Source organism: Schistocerca serialis, chromosome 1, assembly GCF_023864345.2.
Source record: "Schistocerca serialis cubense isolate TAMUIC-IGC-003099 chromosome 1, iqSchSeri2.2, whole genome shotgun sequence".
In the NCBI taxonomy this organism is placed as follows: domain Eukaryota; kingdom Metazoa; phylum Arthropoda; class Insecta; order Orthoptera; family Acrididae; genus Schistocerca; species Schistocerca serialis.
The window spans coordinates 666,555,941-666,571,725 of NC_064638.1; the positions used below are offsets into that span (position 1 = coordinate 666,555,941).

At 44.1% G+C, this 15,785-nt stretch overlaps 1 protein-coding gene across 1 annotated transcript in view; it reads left to right on the plus strand.

Moving 5' to 3' along the window:
* The first annotated feature begins 786 nt into the window (after nt 1–786).
* Nucleotides 787–15,785, plus strand: part of LOC126422203 (sodium/calcium exchanger 1-like) — a 332,770-nt gene continuing 317,771 nt past the window's right edge. Inside the window, exon 1 of the mRNA XM_050087242.1 lies at nt 787–948. Within this exon, the coding sequence (XP_049943199.1) occupies nt 787–948 (162 nt within the window). The remainder of the gene's footprint in view (nt 949–15,785) is intronic.

Genomic DNA, 15,785 nt, shown 5'->3' on the forward strand with positions numbered 1-15,785 from the left:
CTTTATCATTTAGCTAGAAAATAGCAGGTCAGCAACTGGAAGCAGTTAATACCATAAATTATCTGGGAGTACGCATTAGGAGTGATTTAAAATGGAATGATCATATAATGTTGATCGTCGGTAAACCAGATGCCAGACTGAGATTCATTGGAAGAATCCTAAGGAAATGCAATCCGAAAACAAAGGAAGTAGGTTACAGTACGCTTGTTCGCCCCCTGCTTGAATACTGCTCAGCAGTGTGGGATCCGTACCAGATAGAGTTGATAGAAGATATAGAGAAGATCCAACGGAGAGCAGCGCGCTTCGTTACAGGATCATTTAGTAATCACGAAAGCGTTACGGAGATGATAGATAAACTCCAGTGGAAGACTTTGCAGGAGAGACGCTCAGTAGCTCGGTACGGGCTTTTGTCAAAGTTTCGAGAACATACCTTCACCGAAGAGTCAAGCAGTATATTGCTCCCTCCTACGTATATCTCGCGAAGAGACCATGAGGATATAATCAGAGAGATTAGAGCCCACACAGAGGCATACCGACAATCCTTCTTTCCACGAACAATACGAGACTGGAATAGGAGGGAGAACCGATAGAAGTACTCAAAGTACCCTCCGCCACACACCGTCAGGTGGCTTGCGGAGTATGGATGTAGATGTAGATGTAGATGTAGATCGCGGCCCCGTTTGACGCCGCCTTTTGCTCCGCTCACGTCCGGCGTGAGTGAGCCTTCAGCGGGACGTAGTGCGTGGGCAGTGTGTGGCGGCCACGTGTGTGCTGGCCAGCCGCTCGATGGGCTGTGTGCTGGGCGCGCGACCCCAGACCCCAGACCGGAGCCTCAGCAGGGCTTCGCGGGCAGCCGACCAGGGTCTTCACTCACGCCCGCAGCTCGACACAATTAGGTGCGACCGCGGCCGCTCGCAGAACCCAGCTGGCGTCGCCGCGGGCTCACGGGCACGCACAAGCGCCACAGCTCTTCACACGCCCCCAGCTACGAGGGGCAGTCATACGATTTTAACTACCTCTTCGAAATAACACAGTTACGCAACAAGATCAAAAACAAATCCGTGGGTCTAGGAAAATTAAAGTTAAGAAGAAGTTTGTCACCCTGACATACAAAGGGCGTGTGTCGGGAAGAATTGCTAAATGTTTTCCAAAAAACATCGCAGTGGCATTTCAGAATGAGGGGCAAATGGCACATAGACTAAGACATAAACCAGCAACGACAAAACAAATGAAATACAACAATTCAGGAGTATATAAAGGGTGTTTCAAAAATGACCGGTATATTTGAAACGGCAATAAAAACTAAACGAGCAGCGATAGAAATACACAGTTTGTTGCAATATGCTTGGGACAACAGTACATTTTCAGGCAGACAAACTTTCGAAATTACAGTAGTTACAATTTTCAACAACAGATGGCGCTGCGGTCTGGGAAACTCTATAGTACGATATTTTCCACATATCCACCATGCGTAGCAATAATATGGCGTAGTCTCTGAATGAAATTACCCGAAACCTTTGACAACGTGTCTGGCGGAATGGCTTCACATGCAGATATGTACTGCTTCAGCTGTTCAATTGTTTCTGGATTCTGGCGGTACACCTGGTCTTTCAAGTGTCCACACAGAAAGAAGTCACAGGGGTTCATGTCTGGCGAATAGGGAGGCCAATCCACGCCGCCTCCTGTATGTTTCGGATAGCCCAAAGCAATCACACGATCATCGAAATATTCATTCAGGAAATTAAAGACGTCGGCCGTGCGACGTGGCCGGGCACCATCTTGCATAAACCACGAGGTGTTCGCAGTGTCGTCTAAGGCAGTTTGTACCGCCACAAATTCACGAAGAATGTCCAGATAGCGTGATGCAGTAATCGTTTCTGATCTGAAAAATGGGCCAATGATTCCTTTGGAAGAAATGGCGGCCCAGACCAGTACTTTTTGAGGATGCAGGGACGATGGGACTGCAACATGGGGCTTTTCGGTTCCCCATATGCGCCAGTTCTGTTTATTGACGAAGCCGTCCAGGTAAAAATAAGCTTCGTCAGTAAACCAAAAGGGACCGATGACCATGGCAGTCTGGTCCCTTTAATCCCCTAAACCAACCAACCAAGTAAACCAAATGCTGCCCACATGCATATCGCCGTCATCAATCCTGTGCACTATATCGTTAGCGAATGTCTCTCGTGCAGCAATGGTAGCGGCGCTGAGGGGTTGCCGCGTTTGAATTTTGTATGGATAGAGGTGTAAACTCTGGCGCATGAGACGATAAGTGGACGTTGGCGTCATTTGGACCGCAGCTGCAACACGGTGAACGGAAACCCGAGGCCGCTGTTGGATCACCTGCTGCACTAGCTGCGCGTTGCCCTCTGTGGTTGCCGTACGCGGTCGCCCTACTTTTCCAGCACGTTCATCCGTCACGTTCCCAGTCCGTTGAAATTTTTCAAACAGATCCTTTATTGTATCGCTTTTCGGTCCTTTGGTTACATTAAACCTCCGTTGAAAACTTCGTCTTGTTGCAACAACACTGTGTTCTAGGCGGTGGAATTCCAACACCAGAAAAATCCTCTGTTCTAAGGAATAAACCATGTTGTCTACAGCACACTTGCACGTTGTGAACAGCACACGCTTACAGCAGAAAGACGACGTACAGAATGGCGCACCCACAGACTGCGTTGCCTTCTATATCTTTCACATCACTTGCAGCGCCATCTGTTGTTGAAAATTGTAACTACTGTAATTTCGAAAGTTTGTCCGCCTGAAAATGTACTGTTGTCCCAAGCATATTGCAACAAACGGTGTATTTATATCGCTGCTCGTTCAGTTTTTATTGCCGTTTCAAATATACCGGTCATTTTTGAAACACCCTGTAAGATCAAATGCGCTGAATGTGACAGTTATTATATAGGACAAACAGGGCGGAATTTTGAAATTCGATACAGGGAACATTGCAGTCATAGCAATCGAACAGCATTTGGAACACGTGTAAAAGAGAGTAAACATGAAATTAGTAATATAAATGAACAAATGGAGGTGCTACATAAAGCTCCAAAAAGTCTCTATCTCAACGTGCTCGAAGAGATTGTAATATACGCTCATCAAAGAAAAACCCCAGGCCTACTACTTAATGAGCAAAACGATTTTATGCATAGGAGTTATTATGAGATTTTTAAAGAACTGTTTTAGGCTTACTCTTGAATGCAACAGCACGCCCCAGTAAGAACCAGCTACAGCGGAACGGCCCTCAGCGTACTGGCGGCGAGGTGAATTGGGCGCGGCGGAAGAGGACTCGCCGTGGCGTTGTATACGTTCTGTCGTAGGGAAATCCACTCCACCATCAATCAAAACAAAGAAGAGGAAACGCACATTTTCGAAAGAATATCTACATTTTAATTATATTTTATGTTTCTTTATAAAGAAATTTTAAATTAGTGTAAATTTTTTCGTTCCATGGTCCACTGAAAAAAAAGATTATTCATATGTTATTACTTTAAAAATTCTTTTATTCTAAAGAATATTCGCCATTAATATATATACGCTGAAATAAAACAGATGCACAATTCTTATAGGTAGAGGGCACTTTTTACTGTTACCAATCAGGTTACTCTTAAAAACTGCGATATAAGGTTTTAACAGATTAAAATTTACTTTACTTATGACAGCGAACCGATTGTTCTGTACAGACAAGTTACTCTGTAACTGCAGTATATGGTATGTTGGCATTTAATACGTTCCAGAATTTCTTTTTGTAAAGTAAGATATTTCTATCACTAACTGTATCTCTCTTATTAATTATATTTTTAACTCCGTCTAACAGATATGAAGATGGGCAGCTAGCCCGAAACCGGTAATTGAAAATAAAGAATAGCGATCAAAGACTGAAACGCCATATTTTATTTAATGAACGATCGCGGAATTCCTTCTAAGACAGTCATGTCTAGTTTTGATAAACATATTTTCCGTTTCTTTACAGGTACGTATCGGCAGTCCTGGTACAAATTGAAATCCCTGCAGCACAGTGCCTTAACACACGGAGAGGTGAAGCAGAACAAAATGACGCAGAGTTTTATGGGGAACTATGAAGTTTTATTCTATCCCATCTCGTACTGTCTTCCTAAATATGTGATGGTGAACCTCATAAGGGTATCATCTCTCCCGTTCCGATTTTTGTGAATTCACTGCTTATGAGAAATGGGAAAGAACCGTAGGTAGCAAGAAGTTTTTTTCCAGTGTCGACTTACGAGTAGAACACGGCAAGTGGCATCGCCCGACATCCAAGAAACTTCGCTCAGCGAAATATGGATAAAAATAAGCGAAAACATGTCTCGGCTTATCCGTACATACTCAGCCGCTTCTGAGGAAACGACGGTCAAAGTTTTCGGATTAGTTTCTGTGTCCTTCAGCGCGTAATGAGTTGAACCAAAGCGGCTGCACAGTGGCTACCATCGCGGCATCACAAGTTTTGCGTCCCGTGTTCGAAACCCGGTTGTTGTTTTTATTTATATATTTCATTTATCTAGCCACCTCCGTAGAAGATTACTACACGAATGTTTTCCAATGTATGTTGAACAACGTTGTCCTTGTTCGTGTACTAATTGTCTGGCTGGCGAATCAAGTAAACAACAGTACATGAATGAGAACATTATTTCAAATTGTTTTCGGTAAAATTAATGTAGTGTACCTTGATTCACAATCAGTTACAAGCGTCTATGATCCGTTATACGTGGCTTGCCACGAAATTATTGCCGAAGCGTGAAATCTTCCACAACGTTAACGACGTTTCTTTCCCGAGTGAGACTCGTACGAAGAAACGTCACTGTGGCAAACCTGCCTTTGCGCAATGCTCATGGTTTTCAGAATTTCTGTGTTTCCAATGGTCGTACGAGCGGTATCATCCAAGAGAATGCACCCAATCTTTCTGAAGAATAAACATAAGAATGAAATGTAAGAATTAATATAAGAACTGACGTAACAATCAAATATAAGAGAAAATTTAAAAAGATGTAACCCCGGAAAATACCATACACACATATAAAACAAATGTATGATATTATTATGAAATCCATTTGCAGTTTTAAAATTAATAAACGCTCTTGTATCCCCTATTTTGATAAGAAACATTCATGCAGTAATCTTCTACGGACTGCGTAGATAAATAAAATAAAAACAATAACCAGGTTTCCAACAAGGGACACAAAAAAAGGGCAGGCGCGACGCTACCGACTGTGCCACTGCTACGGTGTAACTTATCGCCTGTAGAAGGCTTGTAAACTACGGCGGAAACTTTGGGCGTCGTTTTCTCAGAAACGACCGAGTATCTACGGATAAGCTGAGACATCTTATCCATCTTTCACTGAGCATGATTTCTGGGAATTCGGGAGATGGAATTTGTCCTGTTTGCCTCGTTAGGTGTCACTGTGAAGAAATTTAAAAACAGTAAGTTTTGCTTGTTAGCAACACTAAAGTCGACCACTGTACCAAATCTTCCCTGAGCTCAATGTGCCTAACAGTTTTAATGATGCCAAACACAACTCACTGCCAGTACTCACTTGCAATCAAATAATAACTTATCAAATGTTCCCGACGTCTCCTCGACTGTAATATATGCTTTGTGAAGTGTGAATGGTATACGCTTTTGGCGAAAGGTGCAGTGGTTCTGCTAAGTACAAAACTGCGTAACTGTCCGGCTGATAGACCAGATCAGATTCCGTCTTACAGAAATGTACCTCAGCTCGAAGTATCCAGTGTACCTCCAGCGCTCAGTTCTGAAAATAAATGATAACAAGGAACCTCAGTTCGCAATGAGTATTCCCAAAACACACGGGACATAACATCGACATTAATCGTAAACTGCTGTATTAGGCTAACTTTAAAATAGCATCCATGTCTGCGGAAATTAAGCTCATCAGCTTTGAAGTTAAAATGAATTCAAGTACAAGTAATGAGTATTTTGCAATAATACGCTCCAATGCTGCTTGCAGATAGCTGTCCGTGACGACTCTATGTTGGTTGGAAAATCGGAGCGATGTAATCGTTAAAAATGTTTTAATTTCACTAATAATGTGTTAGAAAAGATCCTTAGTCAAACCTGTCTCTGTGGAAAAATCTTACTGGACAGCGCAGTACTTTGATTGTGATTACTGGTTACAGACTAAGATAATAAAGTAATTAACACAGCTGGTCTCTAAATTATTTTCAGCGAAAAAATTTAAATACTATTAAAATCTGTGTATTTCACTCAACCAACAGCAAAGAAAACTCTATGTTCATGAATCTTTCTCTTATCAGTGTGTAACACCCCACCCGTTGCTTGTCCGCTTCTTGCGTGTGTTCGCCCCTGACAAACAACTTACAGAGAAATTGGGAGTGGAACTGTACGCAAAAATGGATAACGCTAGGTTTAGATGTGGCCCTGTCACCCCTAATTAATCTGCGGTGGTAGCGTTGATGATAAATCACACCTATTTTTACTTCTAAACATGACCGATCACGAACACTTACGGTGTTCAATGACATCAAACACATACACAAAAATAAAATAAAGCAAAAGGCTGAATTCAGGATCAACTACTGAAAGTAAAGGCTCTACTGAATCACAATAATTTTATTATAACCTTCAGATCAATGCTGAATAAAACACAATAAACAATTTACAAATTATCCTCCTGACTGGCATTGGAAGTGAACTGTGTTAAAATTTGTTCAAAACGCGATCTCTTACAACTTGGCTGATGGACTGACATCGACACAAAACGTAAAATACGAAGAACCACTACACCCAAAAGTACCTTGAAACCTCTGTGGGCCGGCCGAAGTGGCCGTGCGGTTAAAGGCGCTGCAGTCTGGAACCGCAAGACCGCTACGGTCGCAGGTTCGAATCCTGCCTCGGGCATGGATATTTGTGATGTCCTTAGGTTAGTTAGGTTTAACTAGTTCTAAGTTCTAGGGGACTAATGACCTCAGCAGTTGAGTCGCATAGTGCTCAGAGCCATTTTGAAACCTCTGTGGAATTGCACGTGATCCAACTATTTAACGCTACTCCTAACACAGACCGAAGCGGAAGCGATCTCACCGTAATATTCCTGTTGCAGCGGCGGTCTCCGACGGCGACGGCGCGGCTGTGCGGTTGGCGTGTGGCGTCTCGGAAAGTACACTCCTACACTACTCTGACAACAGACCGCTGTCCGTAAACTTCTCTATTTGCAACGATCTTCCCGGCAGCAAAGAGCTGGAGCGGCTAACGTCCACTCAGAACGAAAGACCAAGACGGGAGACGACTTGGCTAACATCCTCTCAGTACGAGAGCCCAGAACGGAAGACCATTACCGAGAGTCCAGCAAGATCGCTCTTCACCTTTGTTTTCTCCCCTCAACTTTTACCGAGCGAATCACATCACTAGAAGCTCTCAAAATACCCAGTTGGCCAGTGCCGACCAATGTACGGCCTGGGAACAGTACTCTTTTCCACCATTCTTTTACTTCTACAAAATTTCGCAAGTAAACTCCGCCCTCGCCGGCTGGGAAGAACCACAGCGCCGGCCGCGGTGGTCTCGCGGTTCTAGGCGCGCGGTCCGGAACAGTGCGACTGCTACGGTCGCAGGTTCGAATCCTGCCTCGGGCATGGATGTGTGTGATGTCCTTAGGTTAGTTAGGTTTAAGTAGTTCTAAGTTCTAGGGGACTGATGACCACAGCTGTTAAGTCCCATAGTGCTCAGAGCCATTTGAGAACCACAGCTGTGGGCAATAACACGTTTACTGGAAGTTTTCTCCCAAGAGACCGACCACTCGAGATTTACCCGGCAAGATTCCCTGTCGTAGCGAACACAGATTCTTGTATTGAAAGTTTGTTATTCGGAACTCCTGGCCTGCCCCACTTGAGTTACTCGGAGGCGTAAAATTAGTGGGACATAGGCGAGAGCATGCACAGGAAAGCCCGTCCAGCTATCCACTGCTCTGTTTTGGTAAACACTTGAACATCTGCAGCCGCACGTCCTTCAGAGGTTGGCGACCACTGTGGCCTCTCTAAACGGATTACAGAAATCCCCAGTTCACCATTCATGCCCGCATCTCGTGGTCGTGCGGTAGCGTTCTCGCTTCCCACGCCCGGGTTCCCGGGTTCGATTCCCGGCGGGGTCAGGGATTTTCTCTGCCTCGTGATGGCTGGGCGTTGTGTGCTGTCCTTAGGATAGTTAGGCTTAAGTAGTTCTAAGTTCTAGGGACTGATGACCACAGATGTTAAGTCCCATAGTGCTCAGAGCCATTTGAACCATCACCATTCATACCGTTAGGCTGTGGCCTTCATCGGCTAGGCGGGGAGGTAGCCGAGCTCTGTCTCGCATACTACAGCCCCGCAAAATCTTATAATTTCAAATCGCGGAATTCTCGCGTGCCGATGCGTTTCCACATAGATTTCCTACACCGTAATTTAGAGTATTACTCCAACAAAACGTAAAGTGTCACGTTAAATGGACTCATGTAAATTGCAAGGCCATTGCCACCTTACAAGTGCTAATTTAGATATCAAGTATCGCATTTACATTTACGTACAAATACATTCTCAGGCAAAGAGAACGACGCACCATGATGGAGTTATGCAGATTCGTCACAAATTAATATTCATACAGGTACAAACGGAAAAACCTAAACCGTAAACTTTCGCAACCGATGGATGAATGTGTGGCGCTGCGGAGCAGTCTCACCGCGCAGCTGCCGAGGATAATAAACTGGGGACATGTCAATACCAGGGCATAAAGTGTCTTCGAATTTCATCCCGTATACTCAGTTGGACAGTAAGCATGCCTCGCAAACAGACGTGCGAACAATACAAGCGAGTGACAGCATTTGAGAGAGGACGTGTAGTTGGGCTCAAAGAAACCGGTTGGAGTAATCGGCGATTCGCTCGACATTTGAATACAAGCCATGCCAGTTTTCGATGTTGTTGGCAGGAATGGGTGAACCATGGTCGAACATAGCGCCAACAAGCAGTCGACCCAGACAGATGACAGAATGTGAGGACGAGAGGCAGTCAGAGACACGGATTCATCATTATCGTCGATCTGATGTGTAACTGGTGCTTCAGTGACTACAAGGACCGTTAAGAGGTGGCTCACAGAAAGGGGACTCTGGAGACGTCCCAATGGCGGTGGGAAACCTACCTCGCTGTCGCCTGCCATATGGCCCAACAACCAGGAGTGATAGTCTGTGATTCCATTTCTTTTCGTAGGAGGAGCCCTTGGGTTGTCATTCGCTACATGTTTATAGCACAGCAGTGCAAGGGTGATAACATTAAGAGTGCAACGGGAAATCCACTGTTAAATGCAGAGGAGAGAGCGGATAGGTGGAAAGAATACACTGAAAGCCTCTATGAGGGAAAGATTTGTCTGATGTGATAGAAGAAGAAACAGGAGAAGATTTAGAAGAGATAGGGGATTCAGTATTAGAATGTTGGAGGACTTAAGGTCAAATAAGGCAGAAGAGATGGATAACATTCAATCATAATTTGTAAAATCATTTGGGAAATGGAAACAAAACGACTATCCACGTTGGTGTGTAGAATGTAAGAGTCTGGCGACATACAATCTGACTTTCGGAAAAGCATCATCCACACAATTCCGAAGACGGCAAGTGCTGACAAGTGCGAGAATTAACGCACAGTCAGCTTAACAGCTCATGCATCCAAGTTGCTAACAAGAATAATACACAGAAGAATGGAAAAGAAAATTGAGCATGCGCTAAATGTCGATCAGTTTTGTTTTAGGAAAAGTAAAGGCATGGGAGAGGCAGTTCTGACGTTGCGGTTAATAATGAAAGGGAGACTAAAGAAAAATCAAGACACGTTCATAGGATTTTTCGATCTGGAAAAAGCGTTCGACAAGGTAAAATGGTGCAAGATGTTCGAAATTCTGAAAAATGTAAGGGTAAGCTGTAGGGGAAAGTGGGTCATATACAAATGTACAACAGTCAAGAGGGAATAACAAAGTGGACAACCAAGAACGAAGTGCTCGTATTAAAAAGGGTGTAAGATAAGGCTGTAGCCTTTCACCCCTACTGTTCAATCTGTACATCGAGGAAATAAAATGGAAATAAAAGAAAGGTTCAGGAGTGGAATTAAAATTCAAGGCGAAAGGATATCAATGATACAATTCGCTGATGACATCCTGAGTGAAAGTGAAGAAGAACTATATGATCTGCTGAACGGAATGAACAGTGTAATGAGTATAGAGTATGGGTTGAGAGTAAATCGAAGGAAGACGAAGGTAATAAGAAGAAGTAGAAATGAAAACAGCGAGAAACATAACACCAGGATTGATGGCCATGAAGAAGATGAAGTTAAAGAATTCTGCTACGTAGGCAGTAAAGTAACCAACGACGGACGGAGCAAGGAGGACATCAAAAGCAAAGTAATACTGGCGTAAAGGGCATTCCTGACCAAGAGAAGTCTACTAATATCAAATATCGGCCTTAATTTGAGGAAGAAATTTCTGAGAATGTACGTCTGGAGTACAACATTATACGGTAGTGAAACATTTTCTGTCTGAAAACTGGAACAGAAGACAATCGAAGGATTTCAGATGTGGTGCTATAGATGATTGTTGAAAATTAGGTGGACTGATAAGGTAAGGAATGAGGAGGTCCTACGCAGAATCGGAGAGGAAAGGAATATGTGGAAAACACTGATAAGGAAAAGACATGAGGGAATAACTTCCATGGTACTAGAGGGAGCTGTAGAGGGCAAAGACTGTAGAGGAAGACAGAAATTGGAATGCATCCAGCAAATAATTGGGGATGTAGGTTGCAAGTGCTAGTCTGAGATGAAGAGGTTGACACATGAGAGTAATTTGTGGCCGATCGCATCAAATCAGTCAGAAGACTGATGACCAAAAAAAGTGAAAAGCGCTGGTTTTCTTTGGATCTCCTCTATTTCCTCTATCAGCCTACCCGGTACAGATCCCATGTTGATGAGCAATACTCAAGTAACGGTCAAATCTCAATGGTCCTTTGTTGACAGACTACATTTCCTGAGAAGTCCTTCAGTGAATCTCAGTCTGGAATCTGCATGTCCTGTGATCAGTTTTATGTGGCCATTCCACTTTAAATCAATCCTAGATATTTTGTGGAACTAACTACTTCCAGTGATAGTTCTGCGGTCGTGTAATCACACAATAATGGGGCTTTTCGTCTATGCATAAGCAATACGTTATATTTGATAGTGAATTGTCACTCCCTGCACCAAACATCGAACCTCTGCACGTCTTCCTTCATCTAGCTACAATTTTCTAGCGTTGTGACGTCTCTGTGTACAACAGCGTCATCCGCGAAAAGCCTCTGGAACTTCCGATGTTGTGTAATATGTTATTTATATATGTTGTAGAATGTAATGGACGTATAACACAGATTTGAGGTACGCCCTAAGTTACTTGTATGTCTGAAGAGTTCTCTCCATTGAGAATGACATGCTATGTTCTGTTAACTAGAAATTCTTCAGCTCAGTCATATAGTTGGTCTGATATTCAGTACGCTCGCATTTCGCTCATTAGGTAGCAGTCCGGAACTATATGTAAGGTCTTGCGGAAATAAAGTAAAACGGCAGCTCCCTGCGCGCCGATATCTACTGTCTTCTCGGTCTCGTGGACGAACAGAGCGAGCTGGGTTTCACATTATCGTTATTTCGGGAATCCATGTTGATTTCTGCAGGTTAGATTTTCGGTCTCCAGAAATGTGAAAATATGCGAGCGTAATACTACTGCGCACCGGGCGAGGTGGCGCAGTGATTAAGGCTTCGTACAGGTATTCGGAACAGCGAGATTTAATTCCCCGTCCGATCATGCCGATTCCAGTTTCCTGCAGTTTTCATAAACTGATTAGGGCGAATCCACGGTGTCTCTTTTGAAAGGGGCTTTCCTATTACCTTGCCCACACTTGTGACCCAGTAACCTCGTCGTCCACGGAACATTAAATCTAGATCCCAGTCTTCCTTTTCTTTCCATCCACGACCACCGAGTCAATCTCCATCCATTTCGGCTGTTCGCGCATCGGCAAAGATTCCCTGGCGCGCAGCGGAAGTTTTCGGATTGCGAGCGATGGCGGCGGCGGCACTCATATTTATTCATCGCCGTCCGAGGCGGGCCGTTATCCACATCTGCATAACGCTCCCCGCCGTCAGCACAGCCTGGTCGGAGGGCCGCCGCAAAACCGCGCCACGCCGGGCGTCCGTCACTCCAGCGCCGCACTCACTCACACTCGTAGCATTATAATCGCTCCCTCCTTCGCTCCCTCACGCCTCGGCTTCCCCTGCGGATACTGACACACAGGGAATTCAAGAGCAGAGTAAATGGAAAACGTTTACGTTATGAGAGGAAAGACAAGTATTCTCTACTGATCCATATCATTATGACCTACTAGTAGATGTTACCTCAACTCAAAACGTATCTCATAATTGTGTCCACTTACGAAGAGCACTGGCGGGAAAAAACCGCAACACCAGGAAAGAGTTGTATTACGTAAACTAAATTGATAGCCGTGTTTCTACACGAGAAAGAAGATGTCTATTTAAATATCACGCCAGACGCATAAGAGTGGCGCTAGAGGCGTCAGCAATGAGGATGCAAATCAGGTTTGCTTTGGAGACAAGCCATAGCGTTAGTTATCTTTGCGGCTGGACTCACCGAGCGAGGTAGCGCCGCGTCTAGCATCCTGAACTCGCGTTCTGGAGGATGACGGTTTAAAACCGCGTCTGGCCATCCAGATTTAGGTTTTCCGTGATTTCCCTAGATCGTTTAAGGCAAATGCCGAGATGGTACTGCGGCGGCGTGGTTCTTTCTGTCCCTTTACGACGAACCCGCACCTACCTGTGAACATTGACTCAGCATTTCATACGTAGGGAAGCCGAGCGAAACCTACTGTACTTCGACGAGAACCAGGCTGCAATTAATCTACGTTTCGGGAGAAAGTTTTGACAAGAAATGAAAGGTTGGAAATTTTGTCCTCAATTAATATATTCTGAAACTTAAGTGAACAAGTATCACTGCCAAGCCCGTGCTAGTCTTAACACAGTCACTCACAATCCCTTTCACTCACGTTAGCAAGTTTATGGTGTTGCATTTCCCGAAAACGTAATAGCTACAAAAATACTGATTGTTTTTGATTGAGAATGCTCGCCAAATATTACGTCTGTCGGTACCTACTGCAGTCACAGTTTTTAGCCACCGACCTGCTCAATACGCTACGCGGAATATATGTCTTTTCTCGTCACAAAATTCACTTAAAAATTCCGAAATTTCTACACGCCCATCGGAATAATTATGCTGTCACTTTACCACACTTTTGATGTATGAAACACTGCTAGATCCGGCAATTTATCATTTCCATCGGAACTACTACTACACACGTCCGATCTCTTTCATGGCTAGGCTCCGACTCCTCTCTAGAATACTCAAAGTCTTCTCTACCAGCAGAGAAAGGCGCGCGAAGAATATTGCTTTATCATTGGTCAGTTTACTCAACAGCCAATAGCAAAACAAGGTTCTCCCGCGTTAATCCGCGCGTTTCATCAATAACCAATTGCAAAATACTAAACCTAACGACTGCACTTTTTACCAACGTAATTATCTAATATGCTGAAGTTTCGTTTATGCATAAAGTTATTTACTATTGTTATTTATACCTGAATTAACTTTCCCTTTACCATAAACTTACTTTACAAATCTATTCTACAAAAATCCCCTTTCTCCGTATCCATACTTCTTCGAAATGTTCCCACACTAAATCCTTCTACATAACTCGTTAAACAATTATCTTCATATTAACCTTAAGCCACACTCACGCATCATTCATACTGCTAAAACACTTTTATAACATTTTACATACACAAATGACATAATAATACTTTATGAAAATACTAGAACAGTTTATGAAAAACATTCTATTACTTTAGTGCACTCTAGTGGGCACAATCGAAACTAAAATCACAGTCCCCCTATCCAAAATTGTCCTCTATCGGCTGATACATAAACTACGTGCGCGTCCAGTCTCGCGTCACCATCTGTCACTATCCAGCTCTGAGACACATCTCCCAATTAACCGCCTCCAAGGCAGGATCGTTATACGGCGCTACGCCTCAGTTCCTTTGACAAGGGCACGGCCTATTTCCTTTCCTGTCCTTCTCTAATTCGAGCCTGTGCCCGTCTCTAATGACCTTGTTGTCACCAGGACGTTAAACACTAATCTCCTCCGAAAGTGGACTTGACGAGTTGATGTTAGTCAAGAATAACTTTAAGGCGGCTAAGGTGTCATTATCAACACCTCACTGAATTTGAACGAGGTCGTCTAACAGGGCTACGAGAAGTTGGATGTTTCTTGGACGATGCTGCATAAAGACTTGGCACGAATGAAGCCACTGTACTTGATAGCTGGCAGCGGTGGTCATGAGAATGTGCGGTCGCAAGAAGACCGGGCCCCGGACGACCATATGGTACTACCGACAGGGAAGAGATCGTGTTAGGAGTTCGGCTCTGGCGCACGGTGCTGCATCTGCAGCAGCAGTGGGCACCATAGTGTCACAACGAACTGCTACAAATCGGTTACTTCGAGGACAACTCCGAGCCAGATGCTCTGTAGTGTGCATTCCGATCCCAAACCACCGTCATTTGCGACATCAGTGGTGTCAAGGGAGAGCTCATTGCAGGGCGTGGGAGGTCTGTCGTTTTTTCTGATGAAAGCTGGTTCTTCCCCGTGCCAGTGATGGTCGTGTATTCCTTAGGAGGAGACCAGCTGAGGACATGCGTGCTACAGACACTGGAACTACACTTGGAATTATGGCCTGGGGTGCTATTTCGTATGACAGCAGGAGCACTCTAGTGGTTAGCCCACGCACCCCGACTGCAAATTTGTATGTCACTCTGTTGATTCGACCATTGTAGTGCCATTCATGAACAACATCCCAGGGGGCATTTTCCAACAGTTTAACACTCGTCCACATATCGCTGTAACAACCCAACAAGCTCTGCAGTGTGTCGACATGTTGCCTTGGCCAGCTCGATCCTCAGATTTGTTCCGCAATCGATCACATATGGCCCATCATCAGAAGACAACTCCAGCGTCATCCACAAACAACATTAACCGTCCCTGTATTCACCGACCAAGTGCCACAGACATGGAGCGCCATCGCACAAACTGACATCCGGCACCTGTAAGACACAATGAATGCACATTTTCATGCCTTCTGGTGGTTACAGCAGTTATTGATATACCAGCATTTCACGTTTACAATGGCTTATGTCGCACTTACATTAACCTGTGATCTTCTAATGTTGCCGGCCGTTGTGGCCGAGCGGTTCTAGGCGCTTCAGTCCGGAACGGCGCTGCTGCTACGGTCGCAAGTTCGAATCCTGCCTTGGGCATGGATGTGTGTGATGTTCTTAGGTTAGTTAGGTTTAAGTAGTGCTAAGTCTAGGGGACTGATGACCTCAGATGTTAAGTCCCATAGTGCTCAGAGCCATTTGAACCATTTTTCTTCTAATGTTAATCAGTTTCATATGTTACCTGGACAAGTGTATTCCCGAAATTTCATTGCTCTGCCTTAATAATTTTTTGTTACTGCGATTTTTTTCCGACAAGATAAATGTACCAGTCATTTCTTTAAGTAACTACAATTTTTAAATTAAAAAATGCGTGCGCATATTTATAACAGTTTTGTTATTTAATGAAAGACCATGACCTCCGTTCCACTATATTTTTCTTTGCGGCGTTCAGACATGGATTGAACGATTAGTATGGAGAATACACTTTGTA